Here is a 15,067-nt window from a genome sequence, read left to right on the forward strand (position 1 = left end):
ATAAATATTTCATGAATGGAATTATAAATATTTTTTTCTTCTTAAGGGAGGAAGAAAGGGAAGATTTTGATACTAGCACTGACAGCAAAGAAATAGAGCAAAAGGAACAAGATCAAGATACAGTTACTGAAGATGAAGATGACCCGGGACCACATAAAAGAGGCAGAAGGGGTAATACAGAATTTCTTAAGGGCATGCTTGCTTGTTTTTAATTGATAAGGCATATTATTAATTCACTATTCTGAAATATATATTAGGTGACTTCCATTTGTGATTCCAAGGTGTGTTGTTGCTTTTTTGTATTTGCTACTTTATGTTGACCAAGTAGAAATTTTTATTCTATAATGTACCCATTCAACATTGAATGCCTTTTAGATGCTAGAGATGCAAAGATCGGTAATGCTTGTAACTGGTGTCATATTGCTGAGAATGGAAATCTCTGCTGCCTTAAAGTAATCTCATAAGTTGCTGGATCAAAGGAAATACATTTTTTTAAAACTTGTGATACAAGTTACTTCTGAGGATCTCTAACATTTTCATTTGATAACTATTAAAGGAGATACTTTATTTATAGTTTATTCTGTGCCTGTAATTTGAACAGTATCTCTTTTTTTACATTATTTTTTAAATGGTTATTGTAAGTGGACAGAAAATCTCTTATACAATACCATGGAGGCTGTATTCTTTTGACTACAATGCAATTGATTTGGAAATCCAAAACAAATCTTAACGTTATTAGAATTTAGAACATACTTCTAAGTAATTAGAGTTTCAAAAGAGAAACCCTAATAGAAATTTTAAAATATTTAAAAGTAATTAATACTGCGTATTGATGGATACAGTCCATACAAGTCCATACTTGTTGGATACAGTCCCTCTACTTACAGGAAAATTTATAGCTTTAATACATATTAGGAAAGTAGAAAGGCAAATTGCGCTAGGCATTCATGTAAGAAGTTAGAGGTAAAAACTAGAATACTCTCCCTAAATATAAGGAGACAATAGATATGAGTAGAAGTTAATAGAAAATAAAACTGTAATAGAGAAAAACATCAAAGCCAAAAATCTGTTCTTTGAAAAAGACACAAACTAGACAAACCTTGGCTTAATTGACTTTCAGGGGAGTGAGGGATCACAATAAGCAAAATTAGGGCTAAAAATTGAAGCAGCATGACTAGAGATAGAGTAGAAATGTAAAGATAAGGGGATAACAACAATTTAATACCAGTAAATTTGAAAGTAAAGGGCAAAAAGCAAAATCCTAGAAAAAGTGCAAATTATAGAAGTGAATCAATACAGAGATTAAAAATGTGAATGGTCCTAAACCATTAAAGATCTTGAATTAGTATTAAAAACCTTTCTATAAAGAAAACATCGTTCCTAGGCAACTTTGTGGTGAATTCTGCCAAATTTCAAAGAAGCAGGTAATTCCAATCGTACACAAACCCTTTCAGGCAAAAGAAAGAGAGGAAACACCCCCCAACCATTTAAACAATTTGACAATGACTGAAACAGGAGAGAAGTCTAATTCTTCAACACAGCATAAAAGGCCAGCCAGGAATCTAGGCTCCTTCTGTTTGTTGGTACTGTCATCCTTGAGGGTTTGCTGCCAGCCTCATGTTCCAAAATGATTTATCACCCTGTCTCCATTCTATCTAGGGAAAACGGAAAAGAGGCATAACCCAGAGGTTACATACAATTCTTCTGCTTCCATCTCTTTGACCGGCAGTTTCTAATGTAGCCATATTTACTGGGGAAAGAGGATCTGGGAAATGGCCTTCTCTTGGATTGCTAGGTGCCTGCTAATAATTAAGGCTTCTGTTACCTTAAAGCAGCGGTTGTTAAAGTACAGCCCATTGGCCAAATCCTCCCTGCCCCCTGTTTTAATATCACCCATGTTTTTACATTTTTCAATAATTGGAAAAAAATATTTAAGAGTGATACTTTGTGATATGTGAAAATCACATGAAATTCAGACTCAGTGACCATAAATAAAGTTTTGTTGAATATAGCCATGCTCATTCATTTGTGTGTTGTCTGTGACTGCTTTCATGCTACAGTGGCAGAGTTGGGTAGCTGTGATGGAAACCATATGACCCACACAGCCTAAAATATTGACTAGCTAGCCCTTCATAGAAGTGGTTTGCTAACTTCTGCCTTAGAAGAAGGACTGAATGTATCTTGCAGAATAACTAGCAGACTCTGGCACACTCTCCAGTATGGAGATAGAAGATTTTTGTGTGTCTCTTTATATATAAGTGTGCCGATTTCTTACTAACTTAGTGTATTAGTCTATTCATGCCGGCATAACAAAATGTTACAGACTGTGGTTTAAACAACAAAATGTTTTATCACAGTTCTGGAGACTGGAGGTACCAGTCAGGGTGCCAGCAGGGTTAGTTTCTGGTGAGGCTTTTCTCAGCTGATGATAGCACCTTCTCACTGCGTCCTCACATGACCTTTTCTCACCCACAAGTGGAGAGAGTGCCCTGGTCTCCCTTCCTCTTGTTTAAAGACACCGGTCTGACCTAATTACCTCTTTAAAGGCCCTGTCTCCAAATTCAGTCACATGGGGGTTTAGGACTTCAGCCTACAAACTGGGGGTGTGTGGGAGTGGCACATAGTTTACTCCCTAATGTGTAGTAACTTGGGGTAGCTTGTGTCATGTTTTTCTAGTGAAAAATTAAAATATGATGATGTTTCAATTATAGGGAAAAGGGGACAAAATGGATTTAAAGAATTTACGAGGCAAGATGAGGTCAACTGTGTAACAAGAGAGCCTCTTACTGCTGAGGAGGAGGAAGCTTTAAAACAGGAACACCAACGAAAAGAGAAAGAGCTCTTAGAAAAAATCCAAAGTGCCATAGCATGCACCAACATCTTTCCCTTGGGCCGTGACCGCATGTACAGGCGGTATTGGATTTTCCCTTCTATTCCTGGATTGTTTATTGAAGAGGATTATTCTGGTCTCACTGAAGACATGCTGTTGCCTAGACCTTCATCATTTCAGAATAATGTACAGTCTCAAGCACCTCAGGTATCCGCTAAAACTGGAGATTCTTTGATGTCTGAATCTACCTCCAGCATTGACCACGGTCCGTGTGATGATAGTGTGCAGCTGCCAAAACCGGTGCATAAGCCGAATCGGTGGTGCTTTTACAGTTCCTGTGAGCAGCTGGATCAGCTGATTGAAGCCCTTAACTCTAGAGGACATAGAGAGAGTGCCTTAAAAGAAACTTTGTTGCAAGAGAAAAGCAGAATATGTGCACAGCTAGCCCGATTTTCTGAAGAGAAATTTCATTTTTCAGGTAAAATTTCAATGAAACCTATTTCCTTTATTTTTCTTTTCCTGTAATCTCTGGGTCAGGTGTAAACATTTTTCAAACTATCAAGAGGTGTATTTAAAGCACTTTCTCTTTCATCTGGACAATGCTCTCAGTTCTTGACTTAGAGAAATTTGCTAGTTAGAGAAATAAGGTTTTCTAGATTCTCCTGGGTTCCACTTGGGTTATGAGAAACACATCTTAACAATATGAGAAGTTACATACTCTTTCTGAGCTCATTGTTTGATCAGTAAATTGAATACTTGAGGCACTAGGGTTACCATCGACTTTTGAGATCTGCTAGTGAGTGAGGTCACTTACTAAAGGTTTTAGCCGAGGGTCCAGGGACAGGTTCTATCAGTGATCACACCTTAGGAGATGGGCTGCAAGGACAGTTCAGGCAGGTAGCAGTATTTCCTATTTGATGGCTGGTCTGTTGATGACAAATAAGAGAAAGAAGTAAGGCATTTTTAGGTGTAAATGGGGTTTTATAGGTAGAGTGATCTTAAATTTAGGGTTATATTAATACTATGACTACTTTAGTTCTCTAAGAATTGTTGATCACAATTCTTTAACAGCTTTGTTGAGAATTAATTTATCATACAGGTCACCCTTAATTAAAGTGTACAATTCCATAGTTTTTTATATATTCTTAGATATTTTACACAGTCAATTTTAGAACATTTTCATTATCCCCAAAACTGGTATTGTATAATACATGGTCTTTTGTGACAGGCTTCTTTTACTTAGCATAATGTTTTCAAGGGTCATTCAAGTTGTACCATACATCAGTACTTCATTCTCTTTATGTTCATTGTATACTATATTTTAGTACATTTTACGTATCCATATGTTAGTTGATGGACATTTCTATTGTTTCTGCCTTTTGGCTATAATGGAAAATGCTGCTTTAAACATTTGTGTATAAATTTTTGCTGACATGTTTTCATTTCTCTTGGGTATATACCTAAGAGTGAAATTACTGGGTCATATGGCTTCCTCATTGGCTCAGGTTGTAAAGAATGTGCCTGCGATGCACGAGACTCAGGTTTGATCCCTGGGTCAGGAAGATCCCCTGGAGGAGGGCATGGCAACCTACTCCAGTATTCTTGCCTGGAAAATCCCATGAGGAGCCTGGTGGGCTGCAGTCCATGGGGTTGCAAAGAGTTGGATACAACTGCAGCAACTAGGCATGCACACATCATCACTGTGCACTATGGTAATTCTGTTTAATCATTTGAGGAACTGTCATCAGACTGTTTCCTGAAGTGGCTCACTATTTTATATTGAAGGTTAAGTTTCTCCACATCCCTCTCAATGCTTGTTATCAGACTTTTTTATTCTAGCCATTGTAGAGGTGTGAAGTCTCATTGTGGTTTTGATGTGCATTTCCCAAATGACTAATGATGTTGAGCATCTTTTCATGGTTTTATTGGCCAGAGAAAAAATGTGTTCAGGGAAATTCCCTTTTGGTCCAGTGGTTAGGACTCAGCACTTTCACTGCCATGGGCCTGCATTCAATCCCTGATCATCAAACTAAGATCCTGCAAGCTTCATGACACAGCAAAAAAAAAAAAAAAGAGAGAGAAAGGAAGAAAAGTGTATTCAGATCCTTTGCTCATTTTTTAATTGTATTATTTGTCTTTTTATTGAGCTGTAAGAGTTCTTTATATATTCTATTGGATAGATACAAGTCCCTTATCAGATAAATGATGTGCAAGCATTTGCTTCTTTTTTTCCCCATACTTGAGGACTTACTAGGTGTTTTTATATCCACTGTGTCACAATCATACAGTCATATGGGTAATTGTATTTTTTAATGAGAAAATCATAATAAAGCTGTCTGATAACTATTTCAGACAAACCTCAAACTGATAGCAAACCTACATATAGTCGGGGAAGATCTTCCAATGTATATGATCCATCCCAGATGTCTGCAGAAAGACAGCTTGAGTTGAGGCTGAGAGATTTTCTTTTGGATATTGAAGACAGAATCTACCAAGGAACATTAGGAGCAATCAAGGTTTGTACCTGTTCCCATTTTTAACTTGCCTAATTACCAGAATTTTGGTAACTTATTTGATATTTTATGTTTGTTAACTTATTTGATATAGTCAAGGCATGTGTGTTCTGAATAAATAGCAGGAGTGATACATTTTTTATAATAACTAATTTTATTTCCCTGTATCAAATTATATATATATAATATATATATTATATCTATATATAGATAGAAATCTTTCTTAAAACCTTTTTTAATATTAACTTTTGGTATTTAAAAAATATCTGTTTTGCGGTATTTTCATCCAAGATGTTGAAATGTGTAAGGATATTTTCTTCTTCCTTGACTAGCTCCTGCCTGCTCTGCTGAGTCTGGTTTGTTTATTGGTTTCTTTGTTACCTTTTTAAAATCTGTAAGTAATTCATGCTTGATATGTGTGTTCTGTTCATTCCTTTGCTATCATCTGTCACTTTTTTTGCTACTGTCAGGTGACCAACCTTAGAGTCATTTATAATTTCACTATATAGAGAGTAAGGCATTAAAGCTTCCATCTATGAATGATATGAACTCCATTTTGGCCACTTAGGAACCTTATTTTTAGATCTCTTTTTGATTCACAATCTGTTCTAGAATATTCATGAATTTTTCATATGTACATTGAACTTCATACTTCTTAGGAACAGTACATGCCATTTTCAGGGTTAGTAAATTTGAGTTTTGTTACAGGTTACAGATCGACACGTCTGGAGATCAGCGTTAGAAAGTGGACGGTATGAGCTGTTAAATGAGGAAAACAAGGAAAATGGGATAATTAAAACTGTGAATGAAGATGTAGAAGAGATGGAAATTGATGAGCAGACAAAGGTCATAGTAAAAGACAGGTACAAAAAGGATTTTTCTAAAGTAACCATCACTTTTTCTTGCCATTTATGTTTGCTTTTAAGAAAATGTTTCCTTTTCTTCAAAACATTGTCTTAAAATCTTATTGTGAGGACATTAATGTTTATCACCACTGAAATGATGATTTTACTAAACCACAAGTTCTCTGTTACCTCTCTTAGTACTAAAGCAGCCAGAAGACAACTTGTTAGGATGATGATAGTTATTCAAGTTTCTAAAAAGTCTTTGAACTTAAAGTTTTATTAATTTCAGAAAGTAGCTTTACATTATCCATTTTTCTTTTCTGTAGGAGAACTTGGTAAACTGTAATAGACTAAAATATTATTTGAGCTATTAATCAGAACTGATTTATCTATAGACAGATACTTTTACTTTTTCAGATAGCATCTGCCCTTAGGAGAAGTTTATTCTCTAGAAGGAAATGGTGGAGGGACCTTAAGCTAGCAATTACAGAGCAGTCAGAGTTCTGGTAGAAGTAAATGCCCAGCGGAGATGTAATATTAATACGTAGGAGAATATGGAAGACAGCAAAGGAAATGCTAGGGAAGTGACTGTGAAACTGAGACCTAAAGGCGGAGAGGATATGAACCTGGGAGGGAAGACGTTATACAGGTTTTCAATAAATGAGCTTGCATTTTTAAATGGTCGTTTTAGGTGCAGCATGGAGATTTGTTGCAAAGAGAGTAAGATTGGAGGCCAAGGAACAAGTTGGTTAGGAGGCAGCTATAAGTCAAAGTTGAAGCATGAGATACAGAGATGAGCTGCCTGAGCTACCCCTCCCTTAAGGGCCATGTGGTATCACCTCTCTGAAACCTTTGCTTGGCCTTCTAAGGCAAGGTTTCTTTCCTTAGAGCCTTCTAAGACTTCTTTCCTAAAGCCTTCTAAGCCTTCTCTCATCCACCTTCCCACCTCTCTGTATTTGCCCTTGTGATGTGCCTAAATGACATGATAGTTTAGCTCTTGATTCATGTTTTTCTATCCCTTTCCTGGTGGCTTATGAGAACTCCTAGAGATTGAGGAAACCATTTCTGACACGGGGATAAGTAAGGATTTGGATAAGTCAGTGGACTCAGGTTTCATCTAATAGTGGTTTTAAGTACTATAAATGCTTCAATGTTTTAATTGTAGACTTTTGGGCATAAAAACAGAATCTCCAAGTACTGTCTCAACTAATGCGAGTACCCCACAGTCAGTGAGCAACGTGGTTCATCATCTTGCAGTGGCACTTTTTCAAATAGAACAGGGTATTGAGAGGCGTTTTCTAAAAGCTCCACTTGGTGAGTATCTGTTTTTAACTCAAAATATGTTATATTGTAAATGCTTTTCAATTACCCCTTAATTAATAGAACTTTACTGGCTGACAGAATAATATTGATCAACTAATTGAAAATATAAGTTCTTTCAGGTAAGATTTATTTAATAATACTTTAAAAATTTATTCTAGGTATTCATTCATTTCAATGAATGTCTGTTTAACTATTTCTGTCAGTCTCTTCTATGAATGTTTCTTCCAAAGAGATTACCAAGTCCTATGACTTGCCATACCCTGAGTAATCAAACACTAAATGTATTGTCATTTAAAACAGAACCTCAAAGAAACTACTTAAATGCCCCCCATTAAGGGTATGGTTTAATAATGTGGGTCACTCACCTGAGCATGTGTACGAAGTGCTAAATCAGAAATACCAAGTGTTTCAGGGTACATAGATGAGGAAATGCTCTACAGTATATGGTTAGGATGACAGAAATAATTCTATCATGAGTGTGTTTCAGTAGTTATGAAATTAATCTGCTTTTTAGGACTAATCTAGGAAACATAATCCTTATGTTTTTAGGAAAATATGTTTCAAGTTCCAAATCAATTTTCATATCATAACTGACTCTAGTTCACTGTGGTCTTTCTGAAAAACTGAATTAATTTATAATTCATTATATTTTGAGATAGTTTATATCTCAATAGTAAAGTACTAGAAGAAACAAGTTGTTTTAAACCATATCTTTTTGATCTCATATTGAGAGAGAGACTTGAGTAGACTAAAATCCTTTAAAAATGATTTGAATGTTACTTTTTTGACTAGTAAGAACAAAGTTTTCATAAATATATAGCACTTGAAACATTAGTATATTCATAAATTATCTATTTTTAAAGTGAAGAATTTGTAGTCAATATCTCATTATTCTAAGCCTGTCCATATTTTAATTTTTTTATAAATTGATAATTCCAACATGAGCTTCATAACTCACTTTTCACATTGAAAGTAACATTTGTAAGAAATAGAATACATATAATCACGAGGATTCAAATTTGTGTTTGTTGTATCACTGTTAATGTTGTCTTTGGTATTTCCTAATACTTTCTGTGTCAAAATCAAATTATATATATAAGGGATCTCTGTATTGTTTCTTAACAAACACATGTGAATTTACAGTTATTTCAATTAAAAGTTATTTGTAAGTCATAGGACTCTTATAAATGTAAAATGTTATTACTACTATTAATTCTGTGATTCCAAAAGGGGTATGGGAATAAAATGTAATTCTGCTGATTTTTCCACTTCTGAAATTGCCATCAATTAAAGCTATTTATAGGTTTGGTGGGGGGGGGTCAAATTTATTATTTAATATATTTGTAATTTCATCAGTACCTTTTATTAAATATTTAGACAAAGGGAAAAAGTTGACACTGAGTGATATTGCAGTTTACTTCTAATAGATTATACAAGAGCAGAGAACTATAGTGTTCCCTATGCTTGTTTGTATATAGCAGTGTTTAGACATTTATTTCATCCTGAGACATATAAAAGAAAAAATAAATGAAATAAGACAAGTTCAACTTGCCTTACTTATTTTGTAAGTGTTCAGCTTACTTTACTTTGTAAATGTTGGTCAGAGTCAGGTGTTGATCATTTGTAATAATGGATGTTACCATCTACCATTGCTGCCTCAAAGTTAATAGAACTGGTGTCTGTAACTCTTTAAGCCTTTGAATGATCTATTTTAATGAGACACAGGAAATGGAAGTGCCTCTAGGGTTTTAAGGTGGTCTAAATATTTGGAGCAAAGTAATCAAGAATATATACTTAATCCAGGAGAGAAAAGGGTGTTCTACTTTATGAATGTTTGAGATAGAAAACATTAAAATTCTCTGTTTTTGATAATTTTTCAACATAGCAAATTAACTGTAGTAGGAATTTTCCTAGTTTAGCTTCAGAAATTATTTCAGTTTCTTGAAGAATCAAGTAAGAAATAAAATTTCTACTTATATTCCACCTTCTCTAGATGTCCCTCTTATTCTAGTGATCAATCACATTGATAAAACTTGACTTTTTTAACTTGGGGAGCATAATCATATTTCACTTAATTTTGGGTAAGATGTGATATTTGTTTTAGGTTGATAATATAATAATTTATTAAGTCATGCTTATGGTTAAACCCTTAAGCTATGGGTGGGGGCGGGGGATTGTCAAACTAACTTTATCAACTTGGTAGCACAGGAATTAATAAAGATCAAAAGGGAGATAGAAAAAAAGGGACAAGAAAAAGAGGAAGAACAGTCTAGTATGAGAGATGGTAAATATTTAACTTTTTAAAGAATTTTGTATTTTTAAGGAATTATGATTTTACTTTACTGCTGAATATTGATTTACATTTTTAGCTTTTGAAGGAAAAACCTTAAATTTGGTTTTTTGGAGAGAGTAGGGTGGAGGGCAAGCTTATAAAACAGTATCTTCCTAAAATTTTTCTTTTTCTTGATACATTTCATACTTCAGCTAATCAAACTCTTTTACCCTGTTATATAAAAAATTGACATTGTTGAACTTTAGTATACTTATTGTTAAAGAATGAACATCTATGGAATTTACATGTACTTGTTTTACATATAGTATTTATTCACATTGTTTTTTGCTTTATGAGCATAGGGAGAATTCTGGAGTATGAGATGTTATTGTTTTATTTCCTAGGGAAGCCTCCATGGCATGGTGACATGAATTACTGTATAGTGGCAGTTAACAGCATAAAATCTCCTGGTGTGATATTTGATCATATGAATCTACCAATATTTTATATTAGTAAAATGCTTTTAATTAGCCATATCTTGAGGAATTTGTCTGTGCTAGCTTAATGGAAAATGAGAGACATTTCTGCCCTTGAGAATTGTATAATCTGGAGAAGCAAAGTTTAAGATGAGAAAACAGAAAAAATGGAATCAATTTTATATACTATTTTTTATCCTTTTTTAAGTAGTTACACGAAAATAGAAAAGTATGGACATCCATTTATATTTCATATTTAGAATATTTTAAATGGATTGGAGTAGGTGGGATAAAAATGGAGCTACCACTGGGTTAATTTTCTTAAAGCATCTTTTTAATCAAAACCCATAGTTTCACCAGCCTTTGAGTCAAGAACCAGTCAAATTGACTTTTAATGTTCCAAAGGTTTGTCATAATTTTTCTTCCATTCTTTCACATTGGTGTCTGCAATCTTATTTCTTGCCATTACCAGTAAGAATACCCTCTGATTTACCCAGAAATATTTCTTTAAGATCTTTGAACTAGCAACTCTTGTTGCCTTCTTCCTTGGAGAGTCCCACTTAGGGCAGAACTTTCCATAAAGACTTATGTTAGAAAATTAGGATAAATAGAAGCACAAAATGAGAGGATGGAAGAAAATCACATGAACTATATTATTGCATTTATGTCCCTCTTTGCTAATATTTCTCTTTAACTTTGTCTAAAGAGTCATTTGACCCATCCATTTTTCTTTCTCCTTCTCTCATTGAGTTATAAATCTCAATTATTTTTAGAGATCCAGATGCTTTTTCAAATGGCTTGGTCATTTACACATACCTTCAAATGTTTATTTCTTAAGGCATATTAAACAGTTATTTTATATAGTGTCTAATTCTGTGTGTCTCATGCCTCTTTATGGGTCAGATTCTGCAGGCTCTTGCTTATAGTGTTTTGTTTCCACACGTGCCTTGTGGTTGTTGACTATTAACTCTCAGTCCTTAGAACTTAATCTGCAGAAGTTGCTTCATTACAGAGATTTGCCCTTGTTTCTGTCATACCTGAGGTCACCAGTTCAGTTCAGTTCAGTCGCTCAATCATGTCCGACTCTTTGCGACCGTATGGACTGCAGCATGCCAGACCTCCCTGTCCATCACTTAATTCCCGGAGTCCACTCAACTCATGTCCATTGAGTCGGTGCCATCCAACCATCTCATCCTCTGTTGTCCACTTCTCCTCCCACCTTCAATCTTTCCCAGCATCAGGGTCTTTTCAAATGAGTCAGCTCTTCGCATCAAGTGGCCAAAGTATTGGAGTTTCAGCTTCAACATCAGTCCTTCCAATGAATATTCAGGACTGATTTCCTTTAGGATGGACTGGTTGGATCTCCTTGCGGTCCAAAGGACTCTCAAGAGTTTTCTCCAACACCACAGTTCAAAAGCATCAATTCTTCAGTGCTCAGCTTTCTTTATAGTCCAACTCTCACATCCAAACATGACCACTGGAAAAACCATAGCCTTGACTAGACGGACCTTTGTTGGCAGAGTAATGTCTCTTTTTTTAATGTGCTTTTTAGTATGCTGTCTAGGTTGGTCATAACTTTCTTCCAAGGAGCAAGCATCTTTTAATTTCATGACTGCAATCACCATCTGCAGTGATTTTGGAGCCCCAAAAAATAAAGTCTGACACTGTTTCCACTGTTTCTCCATCTATTTGCCATGAAGTGATGGGACCAGATGTTATGATTTTATTTTTCTGAATGTTGAGCTTTAAGCCAACTTTTTTCACTCTCCTCTTTTACTTTCATCAAGAGGCTGTTTAGTTCTTCTTCACTTTCTGCCACAAGGGTGGTATCATCTGCATATCTGAGCTTATTGATATTTCTCCTGGCAGTCTTGATTCCAGTTTGTGCTTCATCCAACCCAGCGTTTTTCATGATGTACTCTGCATGTAAGTTAAATAAGCAGGGTGGCAATATACAGCCTTGACGTACTCCTTTTCCTATTTGGAACCAGTCTGTTGTTCCATGTCCAGTTCTAACTGTTGCTTCCTGACCTGCATGCAGATTTCTCAAGAGGCAGGTCAGGTGGTCTGTTATTCCCATCTCTTTCAGAATTTTCCAGAGTTTATTGTGATCCACGCAGTCAAAGGCTTTGGCATAGTCAATAAAGCAGAAATAGATGTTTTTCTGGAACTCTGGTCACCTGGACCACTTTAAAATCTTAGCTTGTGTTTTTTTAGGTTTTAAACCTGTTCAAGGCTTTGCTTGTAGTTACATAAAATAGATTTATTTCCACTTTCCCCCCAATACCATGGTCCAGATGAGCAGATTTTCTTGCCTGTTTCCTTCCTTACCTGTTTCCACCCTGACACTTACAGGTGCAGCCTTTTGGGGCCCTAACTTTTAAGGGAGGATTCACCACATTGAGTGGGCCCTAGGTTTCATGTCCTATCTCTCCCTCTTGCCTAACAGTCAAACAAAAGTTCAAAATCTGCTAGTGTTTGACAGGTCTCTTGCTTTATGACTTCACCTCATTGTGTACATCGTCATCCTCCCAGCTATATTAAAATTTTCTTAAGAGCAGGGGCCATAGAGTAGACTTGTTTCATATCTTCTAAAATGCTGCATACTGGAGGGAAAATACAATGCAGGAATAATGATAACAGCAATAGCATTTGCACTGTGACAGAGTTTACATGTCTAATGTGTATTATCTCATTTAATCTTCCCAACAGCGCTCAGAGGTATAAGCTAGCCACATACTACTGCTGAGGCACCTTAAGTAACTTGCCCAAGCTATATAGGGGAGCTAGGACTCACCTCAAGGCAGACTGACTCCATAGCCAATGTTTTCTTAACTGTCATGCTACTATCCATGAGATTTCATTTGAGGATATATCTTGCAGAATTTTGATGTGATGTGGTAGGCACTTTATAGTTAAGTATAATGGTTAGGAAAACAAAGATAGTTGCCGTAGTGAAGATCAATTCAAGGTCAATGTCACATGCCAATGTAAAATGATAGACTAGCTAGATTAATAGGATCCAGTCAAATGATTCGTAACAGATTCAAATGTTTCTATATAAAAATTGGTACTGAAAGTCCTTTTTAAGGGGGTATTAACATTTTTTAAATCTACCTTATTTTAAAAACAATATTTTTTTAGATATAGAAGGCAATATAGTTGGCATTTATACATACTTGATATTTTAGTAACAGTTTTATTGAACCATATTTCACATATATAAAATTCACCTTTTTTTTAAATTGTTCAGTTCAGTGGTTTTTAATATATTCACAATTGTATAGTTATCCACCACTATCTAACTTCAGAACATTTTCATTAACACCAAAAGAAACCTCAGATATGATTGATACTTGGCAATCCATCTTTTATCTGCAAGTGAGGCAGTAACATTCTTGATTCATATGAATAGTGACTGACTTATTATTGTATTTAGCCAACTTTCAATCAATAAGATCAAGATTTGATACAAAGAACTAGATTGCTAGATTGAGAACACATTGCCCTAAGTTATTTTTCTCTTTTAACTGTTGAAATCCCCAAGCATTTGTTTTACAGATTTAAGTTATTCTTCATGTCATAAACAAGGTGTGGCTCAGCAAATTTTCTTTATCTTGAATTTTTTGTTTCTAATATCAACATGGTCTTTTTGTGAAGTATTAGGAGAGAAGAACTCTAAATTCTTACCTACTTAACAATACCAAGAAAAATAGTTCTAGGAGATGCCTAGGGTTTGCCTAGGAAATTTTAATTACTTTCCCTTTCATTTAAGATGCCAGTGACAGTGGGCGTTCTTATAAAACAGTCCTGGACCGTTGGAGAGAGTCTCTCCTTTCTTCTGCTAGTCTATCCCAAGTCTTTCTTCATCTCTCCACCCTGGATCGTAGTGTGATATGGTCTAAGTCTATACTGAATGCCCGTTGCAAGATATGCCGAAAGAAGGGTGATGCTGAAAACATGGTACTTTGTGATGGCTGTGATCGGGGCCACCATACCTACTGTGTTCGACCAAAGCTCAAGGTATTTTTTTTCTTCTTCTGCTTCTCAGATTAGAATTGAGATTTTGAGTGAGAGATGATTACTGATCATTTGTGTGATTTATCAGACTGTGCCTGAAGGAGATTGGTTTTGTCCAGAGTGTCGGCCAAAGCAGCGTTCTAGAAGACTCTCCTCTAGACAGAGACCATCCTTGGAAAGTGATGATGAGATGGAAGGTAGTATGGAAGGTGAGGATGATGAAGTTGATGATGATGAAGAAGAGGGTCAAAGTGAAGAGGAAGAGTATGAGGTAGAACAAGATGAAGATGATTCTCAAGAAGAAGAAGAAGTCAGGTAAGTCCTAACATGCAATAAAACAAGAGTTTGTGAGTCATGACTAGGCAATCTCTTGACTTTTCAAATACAAATGGAGTGGTTGGGGCCTCTAATTTTTAAAAAACAAGCGTGCAGTATAGTGTCGTAAAGTTCCCCTTGTTTTTTATGTATTATAAACATGAAATTATTCCCAAGGGAGTATGGTCCTTGTGTGAACTTAGCTAGATAACAAAGTCAAGTATGAGTTTAAGTTTGGATAGGATGTCAAGTCAGAGCCTCATTAAGGTTGATATTACTTAATTTTTTACTTAAAGTAGCAAATAAGCAGTCCAAAGGACAGCTAGGAGATACAGATGAGCACAGCTCTGGGTGCATCTTTTGCTTTCTCAAGAAGTTATACACAAATATTGGTGATCTTGGTAGTCAACAGAGAGAAATGCCAGGGGGCACGTTGTATTTTTATACTCTCGCCACATCAGCACCTACTATAC

General features: G+C 35.5%; 1 protein-coding gene across 2 annotated transcripts in view; it reads left to right on the forward strand.

Annotated features, from left to right (window-relative positions):
* The window catches only part of BAZ1A (bromodomain adjacent to zinc finger domain 1A), an 84,439-nt gene that overhangs the window by 62,600 nt on the left and 6,772 nt on the right, over window positions 1-15,067 (forward strand). For both annotated transcript variants that reach the window (XM_020870549.2, XM_020870550.2), the window contains 7 exons: window positions 47-171; window positions 2,712-3,308; window positions 5,183-5,346; window positions 6,052-6,206; window positions 7,354-7,502; window positions 14,035-14,282; window positions 14,368-14,594. In XM_020870549.2, coding sequence (XP_020726208.2) covers window positions 47-171; window positions 2,712-3,308; window positions 5,183-5,346; window positions 6,052-6,206; window positions 7,354-7,502; window positions 14,035-14,282; window positions 14,368-14,594 — 1,665 coding nt within the window. The remainder of the gene's footprint in view (window positions 1-46; window positions 172-2,711; window positions 3,309-5,182; window positions 5,347-6,051; window positions 6,207-7,353; window positions 7,503-14,034; window positions 14,283-14,367; window positions 14,595-15,067) is intronic.

The sequence above is a fragment of the Odocoileus virginianus genome, chromosome 16 (assembly GCF_023699985.2).
Source record: "Odocoileus virginianus isolate 20LAN1187 ecotype Illinois chromosome 16, Ovbor_1.2, whole genome shotgun sequence".
Taxonomy (NCBI): domain Eukaryota; kingdom Metazoa; phylum Chordata; class Mammalia; order Artiodactyla; family Cervidae; genus Odocoileus; species Odocoileus virginianus.